Source organism: Halichoerus grypus, chromosome 6 (genome assembly GCF_964656455.1).
Source record: "Halichoerus grypus chromosome 6, mHalGry1.hap1.1, whole genome shotgun sequence".
Classification (NCBI taxonomy): Eukaryota; Metazoa; Chordata; class Mammalia; order Carnivora; family Phocidae; genus Halichoerus; species Halichoerus grypus.
Genome location: NC_135717.1, coordinates 160,219,465 through 160,233,248, shown reverse-complemented (window position 1 = coordinate 160,233,248; position 13,784 = coordinate 160,219,465). Strand labels below are relative to the sequence as shown.

At 40.6% G+C, this 13,784-nt stretch overlaps 1 protein-coding gene across 8 annotated transcripts in view; it reads right to left on the bottom strand.

Moving 5' to 3' along the window:
* The window catches only part of LOC144382410 (uncharacterized), a 162,715-nt gene extending 150,487 nt beyond the window's left edge, over positions 1-12,228 (bottom strand). For 4 of the 8 annotated variants that reach the window (XM_078076481.1, XM_078076483.1, XM_078076484.1 and 1 more), the window contains exons 1-2: positions 11,609-12,228; positions 10,815-10,898 (exon numbers count right to left, since the gene is read on the bottom strand). In XM_078076481.1, coding sequence (XP_077932607.1) covers positions 10,815-10,898; positions 11,609-11,614 — 90 coding nt within the window. In that variant the 5' untranslated portion in view covers positions 11,615-12,228. The remainder of the gene's footprint in view (positions 1-10,814; positions 10,899-11,608) is intronic. The other 4 variants (XR_013449326.1, XR_013449325.1, XM_078076482.1 and 1 more) reach the window with 3 other exon arrangements.
* Positions 12,229-13,784: the final 1,556 nt, after the last annotated feature.

Below are 13,784 nucleotides of genomic sequence, written 5' to 3'. Positions count from 1 at the left end.
TGGGATTTATGGAAAACTATATATAATCTGTGTGGCCTCTTTGCATGAGGATGAGATGGAATGCTTGGATGAATAATTTTTTCTTATCCATAGATTGCCCACAACACTATGCAGAGAACTCTTCAAGTTTTGAACTTAAAAACCTCCAAATATTTAAGGAAGCATTTTAGAAAGTTCAGCGGAGGAGGGGGGGTTGCGGCGCCTGGGTGGCTCAGATGGTTGAGCATCTGCCTTCGGCTCAGGTCATGATCCCAGAGTCCTGGGATTGAGCCCCACATTGGGCTCCTGGCTCAGTGGGGAGTCTGCTTCTCCCTCTCCCTCTGCCTCTCCCCCTGCTCATGCTCTCTCTCTCTCTCTGTATCTCTGTGTCTCAAATGAATAAATCAAATCTTTTTTTAAAAAAAAGTAAGTTCTGGGAGAATAAAGAGTGCTAAGATTATAGGGGAAAAGAAATGGAGAGAAGAAGAGAATTGAAGCAGAAGGAAAAAGAAGAGGACAAGAACAATAATGAGAGGAGGCTTATATCCAGAAGCTTCTTCCTTTAAGCAGAACTTCCATTTAGATGCAATTCTAAATTCCCAGAGAGGGGTAGTCAAAGTCTGTGCACTGATTTATGTAGGGTGTTTTAGAATATCATGGAATGAGCAGCCAAGAAGTGAGAGGCAACATGTTCCCAGACGAGCTCTGCTATTTTTAATCAGAGAATGTGGATCATTGTGTCAGTTCTGCTAATAAAAGCAAGTGATCTTGGGCACATCTTCACCTGGCTAGCCTCAGCTGCACATTTTATATCCTCACCCAAGTCCAACCACATCTCACCACCCTCCCTATGACTACTATTGTCCTTACACCATAGTCTTCCTCCTGGGGAATTGTAACAACATCAGAAAGATCTGAAAAAACTATCAGCCTCAGATACCCAGTTGTGGACACATATTAGAATCACCTGGGCAGCTTTTAAAAATACCAAGCCTAGGCCAGCCTGTTAAATGGTTAAAAGGACGTCTATGGCGGGTGGCCCTGGGTAGTATTTTTTAAAAGCCCTCCAGATGATTCTAATGAGCCTGCCTGGACTGAGAATCACTGTTCTAGCCTAGTCTCTGGGAAATTATTTATTTATATATTCAAAAGACATTCCTGAGTGCCTACAGGGTATCTGGGCTTTGCTGGGTATTTAGTAGTGAACATAACAAAATCCTAAGCTCTTTTACATTCAAATGGGGAGAGGAAGACAATAGATAAATAAATCACATAGTTCCAGATAGTGATATGTGCTATAAAGAATATAAGATGTGATGTAATAGAAAGTAACTGGAGGGGTACCTGTATAGTCAGAAAAGATTGCTCTAGAATATGATTTTGGGACTATGAAAAGGATCCTACCAGAGGATTAGGAAAAGAGCATTCCCAGGCAGATAAATAGCAAGTGCAAGGGCCCTGGGGTACTTGGCGAAGATACTGAAAGGCCAGCACTGTGGGAGCAAGGACCTTCAGTAAAACAGGATGGTGATACCTGCCCCCAAGTTATCACACTGCTATGTTGCAAAGATATGTGAGGTGTCAGGAAGCACCTGAGAAAGAAAAGCCCAACAAAAATACAAGGGTGTGCTGTTTCATTGTTATCACACTTTTCTAATGTAACTCAATGACCCAGATACCAGATGACAGCCCCATAACATTTATTTACTGACTTAGCTGTGGAACCCAATATTTCACTGTGATGCAATTGTAGAATCCAGGCCTGGACTTTTCTGGGAAGTCCTGGATAGATTCTGTAGAGATACAGCTATGTTACAGAAATCTGTGATGAAATGCTGAGACAGGTTTCCCTTTATTAGGCTCAACTCTCCTGATGCAAGAGACAAAGTTCAAAGTAAAAATGAAAAGTTCTTAAAATGTGCCACAGGAGTATGGGTTACCATGCTGCTAAATTGGGTAATGGGCTACCCAGATGGCCTCCTCCTTGGGCAACCTGACAGCTTGCCTTTTGCAACATTCCATACCTCCACCCAGAGATGGGAATACAGAAATTCTAATCACATTACCACTTTCTACCATACCTGAGAAAGGTACTTTGGTAAAAGGATAGTCTTTTTTTTTTTTGGTTAAAATTTGTTTCATTAATGTTTTTAATCATCTTTAATCTTGTAACACACACTTGCATTTTCCTTATTATAAAACTGAAATAGAGAAGGCAGAAGTGTTTTTGAATATGACCCCTGATCTCCAGATGTAGCTAGTATTAACAGACAGTTGCTGTGCATTCATGTACCTACATATGTGCCTGTGTCATGGAAGATGTGCAGAATCTTTTTCTTTTTACATAAATGGCATCATAGTGAATGTCTCCAAAGGGATCTGCACAAGGATACTTACTGTGAACATTCACTGTCAGTAGGGGAATAGTTGAATGTGTTGTGATATATTCAAATTTGGGGATTCTATATAGCTCTTTAGAAGAATAATGCAACTCTAATGAACAGTTAAAGCTTCAAGAACCACTGCTAAATTTCCTTAACCTTTTTTGGACTTGATTTCATTGTTCCTTCAGTCATGTCTCAGGAGTCAGGGAGGTTTAGCCAGTTACACACAGAAAGGTAAGGCATCTGGAGGAGACAAGAGGAGCAGGCCCCATACCTTCCAAGAGAGGTGAGATGGGGAGACAGAGTGAGAGAGAGGGTTCGGTTTGGTAAGCCAAGCATAGCCAAGTGTATACAGCAATCTTGTCATAGGCCAGGCAATTTAGTAGCAATTGGGAGAGAGCAAAAGGTGAGTTCCAGGAGGTGGATGAAGCTCAGAAATAGATAATTCAAAACAGATTGCCACTTTGACATGCTCAGCTGTGGACGGTCCTATTAGTGGTAGCTGGGTTCTGGGGACTAGGCTGGAATTCAAGGTCAGGACTGTCAGTCCTCAGAGAGGAGCAAGGAAGAATAAGGTAGGGTCACTCTTCATTATTCTGTGTGTGTATGTGTGTATCACCAAACATCTCCTATGTGTTAAGCACTATTCTAGGTGCTACAGATACAGCTCTTGATAAGCTCAATTCCTGCCATTATATAAATACACAAATAATCTATTTTCAAAGAGTGATAAATATATAAGGACTTAGAGAGGGTCAAGTGCAGACTACATGAGATGGAGTCAGGGCAGGCCTTTCTGAGGAATAGACATTGCAATAGACAACTAAGTGAAGCAAGGAATAGAGCCAGATAAATCTAAGAAGATACATGGTATGTTTAAATGGATACTCAAAGGGAATTGGAAGGAGATAGATACTTCAATCCACCTTGCTTCATTCATTCATTCATTCATTCATTCGTTAAGTATTTGTTGAGGACCCACTGTGTAAAGCACTCTGATAGGCCTCAGGGACACAATAATAAACAAGGTAGACAGGGTCCTGCCCTCATGGAGTTTATATTCTATTAGGGAGAGAAAGAAATAGGCATAAGAAATGTCATGTGCAAATCCAAAGATATGAAAAAGCATAAGTGTTGAGTGTTTGAGGAACTGAAAGAAGGCTACTGTAGTTGGAGTCAACTGGGATGGGTCTGGGAGAGTGACACTGGAGATCAGAGAGGTTGGTAAGAGCAGGGTCTTATAGGATCTTATAAATCAGGGCAAGACTTTGTATAAATTCAAAATTTAATTGGAAAACATTGAAGACTTAAAGCAGGAAATGGAGCAAGGGGATGACATGGTCTGGTTCATATTTTAACGCCTATTAAATACAGAGAATGGATTGGAGAGAGGCAATGGGGCATCAGAGATATGAGTTGGGGTGTTGTTGGAATAGCCTGGGCTACAGTGATGGCAGTGGAGACAATAAGAATAAAGAGATATCTCAGACATGGAATCCATAGCCTTGGGGATAGATTGGGATCAAGGATGAAAGAGAGGCAAAAAGACAGGTTGACTCCTAGGTAGGTACCTGACAGAGGTGGATGCTTATTCCACATCTGAAATGGACAAGGCTGTGGGAGACTCAATTGATTTACACACATCTCTCCTGCCTCTCTGAACTACCTACCCCTTTAGATGGTGCCTTTTCAATAACTAATAAGCTACCCAGTAACATACTACAGTCCTTCCAGATATTTTTAAGTTAATTTTATTCTTTATTAGTAATATATTACATGGTTCAAAAAATTAAATGATACAAGTCTTACAGAATAAGGTATACACTAAGAAGTCTAGCTACTAGCTACTAGCCTTCCCCATGCAACAAGCTCAGTGGCTTGAAACAACAGTTTATTTAGCTTGTGAATCTGTAGTGGGCTGAATAAGTTTTCTAGTCTGGGTGATCTTGATGGAACTCTGCTGACTATACTCCATGCTTCTGGGGTTAGTTGACCACTTGGCTGGAGGCTGGTGATCTAGGATTGGTGTGATAATTATACTGTGTTCACTTAGCTTACCTGCAAGTACATTTCCCTTCCCTATATAATTCTGGATTAAGGTAGACAACACAAGATACTTGCATGATGTTTGGAGGGTAGAAGGAAGTGACTGACATTATGCTTGGAATGTTGGTTTAGGGCCCCAGGTACCACTGTAGCTCCTGCACTTTGTTGTTGACCAACTGGGTCACCCTTTGCCATGGGGCATTGGCAAGATCCACACTCCTTCAGCTCCTATGGATTTCCTCCTGCTTTCCTGAGTCCTGAACCAGGCACATGTACATATCCACAGCAAAGAAATTTGATGCAATTGGAGACAGGCACAGGTTCCAGTTTGTCCTCAATCTCTTGCTTTGTATTCACCTTTTCTTTTTGACTACCTGCCCTGCTGACATTCAGTGACTTCAGGAACAGCATCAGATAAAAAAGCAGAAGCCTTCCATAGATTTCTTTAGCAGCTCTCCTTTGTGGTCTCTGGCTAATGTCTTTTAATTGTGCAAGGTCTAATCCTTCTAATACAGCCTTTATTCCATATCACTCTGCAGTTGATAAGCTGTTGACTAGGTTATGGGGGTGGGAAGTGGGTAGGCAGTTGGATCATGTGTCTCTCATCATCTTTTGGGCTAGCCTGGGCTTCTTCACATGGCGCTCAGAGGGCTCCAAGAGCAGCAAGACAAGGCAATTCCCCAATTCTGCTTGCCTCACATTGGCCAAAGAAAATTACATGGTCAAGCCCAGAGACAGTGTGGCAAGACACTATCCAAAAAGAGTGGAGAAAGAGAAGTGTGAGCCAGTGAATTTATTACAGCAAACAAGTCACATCACTTGTGTTGGTTTCTTCTGTATCCCTCCAGCATTTCCTCATGGGAACACAAGCAAATATAAATACGTAGTTTACCTTCTTCTCCCTAGAAAGTACATTCCTCTTTCTCATGTAAAAGACAGTACACCATATGTACTGCTCAGCCATTTCCTTTTTTCAACAACATATCTTAGCAATATATAGTGTTCTATTTTTTATATAGCTGCATAGTATTTCTTTGAACGTATTAGAGTTTACTTAATTAGTACCTCATATGTGGACACTTTTGCTACTTCAACAATGCTGTAAAGAATCAATTTGTACCTTGGTCATTTTTATTCACGCTGTCAACCTTTTAGTTTAGCATATTTTATAGTTTCCTCCAGTGATTACCTTACAAGCTGATATTTTTCCCTGCATTTGTCATATTGGTGTCATACAGTCTGAGCATCCAACTTATCTCTTGATGGGAAGGCATTGGGAAAGTCATCTATGTATCCTTAGTGGAGTCATTCTCAAACTTTAATGTACAAAACATTCACTAGGGAGTAGGGCTAAATAAACATTCAGATTCCCAGGTCTCAGTCTCCAGATCCTCTGAGAAGTAGTTCCAGAGTGGAGCTTGAAATCTGTATTTTTAAATAAGCACCTCAGATCATTAGGAAGCAGAGGACCTGCTACACACTCAGAAGCAGGTTTTCAAATACTGGTTACCTGTATTTGGCTCACAAGAGGATGATACATTCTCAGGAAAACACAACCCGCAATTTGAGGCAAATGTCACATTTGTTGATTCAATTCATCTTCTCTTGATATTGCCCACCCCCCTACCCCACTGCATATTATGGGATAAAAGGTGTTATGGTGATGGGATAAAGGTGCAGAATTAGAAGGTAGTGGTGAAAGATTCCTTAATTTGGACAGAAGCCCAGCCTATGTACAAGTAGACTCTGAGATGCCAAGAGGCAGCTTGAGTTCAATGGAGTTTTCAAAGATTCAAGCCAGACTGAGTTCTCTCCTTGCTGTGTTCCAGGAAAACAACACTCCAGGAAAACAACATGATTGGCAGAGCAGCGTAGATGCCAGTAGTGGTAACAGAGCCTGAGAACAGGCACTAAGAAGAATTCCCAATACCAAGTGCACAGAGAGAAATGAGATTCTGGAATGTGGGCAGGCTCTAAGATGTTATTCAACCAAGGGCTTTAAGATGGAGTCAGACAGGCTTCTGACTACAGCCACATTACCTGAACCTTTGTTTTATTAATCCAGTATCCACTATAAAATAATTACTGATGAAGTTCCTTTCTTATGCACTCTTGTAGAGCAATGCTCCTTTCCTTCAAAATACCTCACGTCTTTTTAGTGTGGTTAATTGATTAGCATTTGTTTCTACACAGAAAAGGCCAAAAGCTCCACAAAAGCAGGAGTCTGACTGAATTTTGCCTCTGCTGCTTACCAGATTAACTCATTGGAGTTACAATGATAGGATACAAAGCAAAGGTCGTATCTAGATGTGAATGTGTCACACTACGCCTGGGTAAAAAGAGACCAGGTTTAAACGATACGGAACCAGAAACAAGTTTGTTGAAAACTTTTCTAATTGTTACACATATAAGACTATAAGCAGAGGATTCATTCATTTCTCATAGAATCCTACTTACAATAAATGCTAAATGCATCTATTATTTTTCTTTTTTTAATTGGAAAAAAAAGGAAATGGAATTTATCATAAAATATCTATGTTTGTAGGGCACAAATCTACATTGGTACTATAAAGTTTGATCAACAAAAATACAATATTTTTTATTCTCTTTGCAGAAAATATTTAAGGAGCAATTAAAGAATATTCAAACAAAAATTTTATTTAGAAAATATATCAATGTGCCAGACAGCTAACAAAAATGTTATTTTATGATATATGTGTGTTATTTGTCAGCTTTTAAAAATCTGTAATTTATTGTGATTTCTTTTCCTATAATCACAATTTTATTTTTCTGAATGAGGGTCCCCTCAAATCAGGATCTGCCTATGGGCACTCCCATGATTTTTCTGTACACATTTAGGTAACAAACAGTTGTACAATTACTTTATTTTAAAAAAATTTTTAAAGATTTTATTTATTTATTTGACAGAGAGTGAGAGAGAGAGACAGCAAGAGCAGGAACACAAGCAGGGAGAGTGGGAGAGGGAGGCTTCCTGACAAGCAGGGAGCCCAATGTGGGGTTGGATCCCAGGACCCTGGGACTATGACCCAAGCGGAAGGCAGACGCTCAACGACTGAGCCACCCAGGCACCCCATGTACAATTACTTTAAATTGAGATCATAGTCTCAATTTAGAAAGTTTAATGAGATTCTAAAATGTTAAAAAAAATCCCAAATTGATTTCAAGTTAATTATTCTTTCCTTCTTACTTAGGGTGTATTTCAGGTTGGAAAACTGCAGTCAGGAAGGGGAAGGTTGGTGGATTTCTTCTATATTTTCCTATCCTATCTTCTCTTCTCTCTCCATCCACTCCCTCCTGGCCAGCAGTTTCTGATCTCTCAGAGGTCAGAAGGAAGTGGTAAAGAAAGTTCTTAATGGAGCCACATCATCTGGTTTCCTGTTCTCTGAGCCTGGCAGATTCTGTCTCAGTAGGGGTATTTTGATAGGCTCTCGGGCAGTTCTCCACTGGGTTCCTCTCTCTGCAGATCCCTTGATCCAGAAAGATGCAAAACATGTCTCTTTTGAGTGGTTGCTATTGATTCCTTCCTTACCAAAGGTGTTCACCTCCAGATTCTTGTTGTTGGATCCTTCTGTACCTCAAGGATCAGAAATAACCCATCTCTCTTTCTCTCTTTCTCTCTCTCTCTCTCTCGATTGGTCCACATTTGATCCTTAAAGAAATCTTGCATCCCTTGCTCCAACATGTCCTGACTCCAGTGCTAAAACATTGGACAACCCTCTTTGTCTTATAGATTTCCCAGGTAAGGGGTCAGATTACTCCTAACTGCATAGTGGTTTCCTCAAAATCTCCTCTCACTAGACTAGAGGTGATGTATAGTAGATCACCTGCTGCCTCTCCCTTTTTATGGTCTTGACCTGGCTTAGGGGTCAAAAACTCATCTACCTGTTCCTCAGGATCATTTCCATTGATCAATATGCAATTGGCAAGTTGCTACTTCGTTTTGGAATTTCCAGTCAATTATATTTTGGGGCCTAGTCATAAGTTCAATTTTAACATCCTGTTATAGGCTTAATTGCCTCTGCTTCATTTCATGGTATGCAGCTCCTCTGTTTTTTGGACCACAAAATTCATTATTTGGAAACAAGGCATGGTGTTTTTTAAATGTTAGGTATTGTATGTTCAAATTAGCTCACTCTTTTGCTCTCACATTTGCTCATTTTTAATTACTTTGGAAGGAATCAAATTGTGCCAAAATATTTTTGCCCAATGGATGGGCCTATATACATACAAAATTAATTAATTAATTCCTTCAACAACAAGTATATATTGAGTCTTTTGTACAAAGCACTCTACTAGGCACAAAAAATCAATACAATACAAAACAGGTGAAAGGAGATTGTTCTACACCTTCTCAACCATCTTTTTTTGTCTAAACTTTTCCCAAAATCCAGAGAAGCTAGAGCCAGACTGGTAGGAAGATGTTGCTAATGACACATCAATGCTTTCCTTCAATACAGTATTAAACTCTCAGTAGATTAGAACGGCGAATCTCTCTCCTTCATGTTCTGAAAAGAGAGTTACCCTCTTAGAAGCTTTTGTTCATCGTCTCACAGGTGCTGGATTCTAATGTGGTGGCCTTTCTTCCTAGGAGTGCACTATACATCCAGTGTGAATTTCCATCACTCCCTGGCACTGGAATTTTCTCCTTGATATCCCACTTGGACTCTAATTTCAAAAAAAAATTTTTTTTATTAAATTAGGTCCCTTAGGCTGCATGATTTGATAGAATTCTTCACAGGTCCAATTGCTAATACAAGTTGGTAATGAATTCTCAAGTCTTAGAAAAAGAACTTTTTCTATCTTGGGGTTGGGTTTGGCAAGGATCCTTTTCAAGAACCCTGAAAGAAGACAGAATCCTTTTCTTGAAGTGTTAACTTTCTCAATCAAGACAGGCTCTGTTGAGAGTTGGATCTCTCCCCGGTGCTCTTTGCTTTAGATGGGGGGTGGAGGGGTAAATTGCTTTCCTGGAACCCAGGAGAATAAGGAGTGACCTTACATGTCTCCTCCCAGAGACTTCTGGGAAGAAGTTGCAGCTGCCATTTTAGTTTTCCTACAGACGGTATCCTGTGTCTTTTTTCTTTTTCTTTTTCTTTTTTTTTTTTATGGCTTCAAGGAGTAAAATCAAATATATCTTCTTTATGACCATGCCAGGTTCTGCATTTTGCTAAGCACTAAAGGTTTTTTTAGGTCTTAAAACAAGTGTCAGGGGTTTAAATTCTATAAAAAAGAAAGAACTGGATGTTCTGAAGGCAGACCACATGGTCGCCACTTAAAAGTACAAGTTTATAGCATATGGCTGAAACTTTCTAGTAATGCTGAAATGATTTTGTATAAGTGTACTGTTTCCAAATATTTTTCAGGATTCATTTGGGAATGATTAAGCTAATGTTACATCTTTTCAGTGTTATGAAAAAGATGACTTTCAATCGGAGAGAGATTTCAGCAGATCACTAAGGAAATAAAACCGACCTGGTCCTGTTCTCCTGGTATGTGGAGGAAATGGGCTTTTGTTATTAGGGCACCTCAGGACACTCTGGGTGTCTGCTATGTATCCAAAAGAATGAAGAGCATGCACCCTCTGGAACTCCCTGGAGAGTTTAGAACTGACTTTTAGTTAAAGCAGGGTATTGCTATCATGCCCATGACAACCTTGGAACTCTCAGAAGGCATGCCACCAATTTGCTCTGCAGTCCCAGCAAGGATATGCTTCATTGCTTTATACAAATATACAAATGAAATGAAAAGGACTGGTCAGAACCATTTGGGAATAGGTCAAGAGAGGAATCTGCAAGGAATAGCTAGCCAAGAGCTGAATGGGTGTTGTGAGGACAGTGTGCCTATTGGGGGGACCCCTGCATGCATTTGGACAACCCCATGCTGACAGGGAGGTCTCCTGAATGTTTTATGTACTGGCTACAGTCCCGTGAATGCTGGCCTGAAATCACTGATACGTGGTGGAGAGAGACACAGCTTACCCAAGGTAAATCCAAGAGAGGAAAAAGCAAAGCATATGTAGATAAAAAATAATTTATAAGTCTCTAGGTTAGTGCCCTCATTGGTTCAAGGAGGGAAGGAGGCAGGGCTGGAGAGGAAGGTCCAGGATTGCTAGAAGACATTTGTAGACTAGTCTTATTGACTATATTAATACAATTCCAACCTAATATGGTCGTATAAATCTTAAGGACATGCTACTTTATGGATTCATTTAAAGTGTGTGTGTGTGTCTAAGTAAAGAGATCTATTTATTTATTTAAAGATTTTTTTGAGTAATCTCTATACCAACGTAGGGCTTGAACTCACAACCCTGAGATCAAGAATAACATGCTCCACTGACTGAACGAGCCAGGCACCTCTAAAGAGATTTATTAAAAGAAATTGGCTCACACTATTACAGAGGCAGGCAAATCCCAAGATCTGCAGGGTAAGCCGGCAACCAGGAGACCCAAGAGCCAATGTTTCCATTTGTGTCTAAAGGCAGGAAGAAAGCCAATGTTTTAGTTTGAGGATAATCAGTCAGGAAGAATTCTCTCTTACTCAGAGGACTAGCATTTTTGTTCTATTCAGGCCCTCAACTAATTGGACGAGGCCCACCCACATTAGAGAGGGTGTTTTACTCAGCCTACCAATTTAGATATTAATGTCACCCTAAAAAACCCTCACAGAAACAATCAAAAGAATGTTTAACAAAATATCTGGGCACCCTGTGGTCCAGTCAAGTTGACACAAAATTAAATAACACAACTCCACCCCTTATCAATTTGGCACCCACATGCATCTCCTTAAACTATACTTAATCTCCACATGAAGACAATAATAAGGTCATAATTCTGCTTAACATGATACAACTATCCTGCATATAACCAAAAATGCACTAACCCCTTCCCCAGAAGAGAAAGTAGAATACTTGAGTGGTATTTACTCTTCTCCTTGGTATCCCATTACTCAAATACTATGATGTAAAGTTAACAATACTTAAATACCACAATATAAAATCAATATATCATATGTTACATGATAAAGGGATTAGAGAGAAATAAAATAAATATATTTAAATATAAATATACAAATATACACACACATAAGCATATTCATAACAAAATAAGGAAAAAATATTGATGACAATCACAGTCCTCATTTCTGTAACTGGTTACATGGTTGTAATTTGTATTTATAACTACCTTCATCCACCGTCCATTCTGTATTTTCTTTGCCTTCAGCAAGTATCTCAGCTGGAAGTGGTTCTTTATCTGGCGAGGTGACCCAAAGTTTCATTCATGAAGAGTTTGGGCCATCCGTAGTCCTACTTGGACTGGGTTGTTGTAGTTTTCCATTGACCTTAATCACAGGGCATAGTAATACTAAGAGATGCCCTGTATTCCAAATATACTCTTATTTACCTTTTTAGTGGACTAGTAATCCAATTTCCCCTTGGTAATTGAGATCTATCACCAAATCAGCACAGTAATTCCCTTCTTAGTCTGTTGATTCAGAAGCATGAGGAGTACAAGGTGGCAAGGCAGCAGTTTTAATTTCCAGTTCAATGAAATCATTGTTGTCTCTCCTGAGGGAGTCATTCCTCCCTTTGGAGCTAAGACTTCTAGGCCAGCAGAGCATAAGGTCACAGGAATAGGAAGCAAAAATTTTCCTAGTGGGTCACTAGGGGTAATAGTGCCACTCCTATTTCTACCCCTTAATTGCTAGACCCGTGATTCCTAGCTATATCAGAGAAATCGCACCATATATTAGATGCTGATTCAGAGCACATATGGCCTTCTAAAGAACCTTGCCTCAGCTCTGCAAGGCATTCCCACCTAGATTGCACTGTGACTGAGTCTTCAAAGGCCATTTCACCATTCTCTCAAGACAGTTGCTTCAGGATGGTGGGAACATGGTAAGACCAGTGAATTCTATGAGCATGTGTCCATTGCTGCACTTCTCTTGCTGTGAAGTGAGTTCCTTGACCAGAAGTGCTGCTGTGTGCAATATCATAATGGTAGATGAGGCACTGTATGAGTCCACAGATGGTAGTTTTAGCAAAAGCCTTGCATGCAGGGAGGGCAAATTTATATCCAGACTGTCTATTCCAGTATGAACAAAATGTTTCCCCTTTCATGATGGAAGGGGCCAGACAGCTGGCTGATGATCTTGGGGAACAGTGCCATATCAGGTACTCAGTGTTGGTCTGTGCTGTGGATACATGGGCATTTAGCAGCAGCTGTAGCCAGATTGAGCTTGCTGAGTTTCAGTAGTGTATGTTGTTGAGCCCATCCATAACCGCCATCCCTGCCACGATGGTCACTTTGTTCATGAGCCTATTGGGCAATGACGGGGTGGCTGGGGAAAGAGGCTGACTGGTATATACAGAATAGATAATTCTATCCACATTGTTAAAATCCTCCTCTGCTGAGATCACCTTTTGGTGAGCCTTACACGTACACAAATTTCTTCACGCTCTTACCCATTCAGAGAAGTCTATTCACTTACCTCTTCCCCACATTTCCTTGTCATTAGTTTTCTAATCATATTCCTTCCAAGTCCTTCATCATCCAGCCAAACCATTGGCCACAGACCATAAATCAGTGTATAATCAATCACATGTCTGGCGATTTCTCTTTCCAAGTAAAGTGATCAACCAGGTGCACTGCTCGGAGTTCTTCCCACTGCTAGGATTTCTCTCCACCACTGTCCTTCAGGGATGTCCCAGAAAGGGACTATAGTGTTGCAGCTGTCCACTTTCTGGTGGTGCCTGCATATAATGCAGAACTACCTGTGAGCAAGGCCCGAGTCTTCTCTGCCAACTGGTGGTAGAGGACTCTTCTGGAGTAACAGTGCAGGCTGAGAGAGAAAAGGTATTATAGTAGGAGTAAAGACTACGGGCATTTGGGCCACTTTGTCATAAACTCACTTGTGTCTTTATGGCCTACTTGGTCCTGATCACGTATATAACCACTTGCATCTGTTGATGAAGTGCTGCTGTGCACACCCATGGGTCAGATAACACCCAGTTCATGACTGGCATCCCAGGTCACATGGTAATGTTTTAGTCTATAGTTAAGTGTCCAGTCTCTACAAAGGTAGCAGGCCAAGAGCTGTTTCTGAAAAGGAAAGTAGTTATCCACAGAAATGGCAGTATTGTGCAGCAATTCACCTACAGAGACCTGCAAAAGGCTCCAAACAGCATCCCTATCTGCCACTGACACTCAAGCACCACTGGATCAGCTGGATTAGGTGGCCCAAGTGGCAGAGCAGCATGTACAGCCACCTGGACCCATTGCAGAGCCTTTTTTCGTTCTGGGCCCACTCAAAATTAGCAACTTTTCAGGTCATTTAGTAAATGGGCTGGAGTAATACACT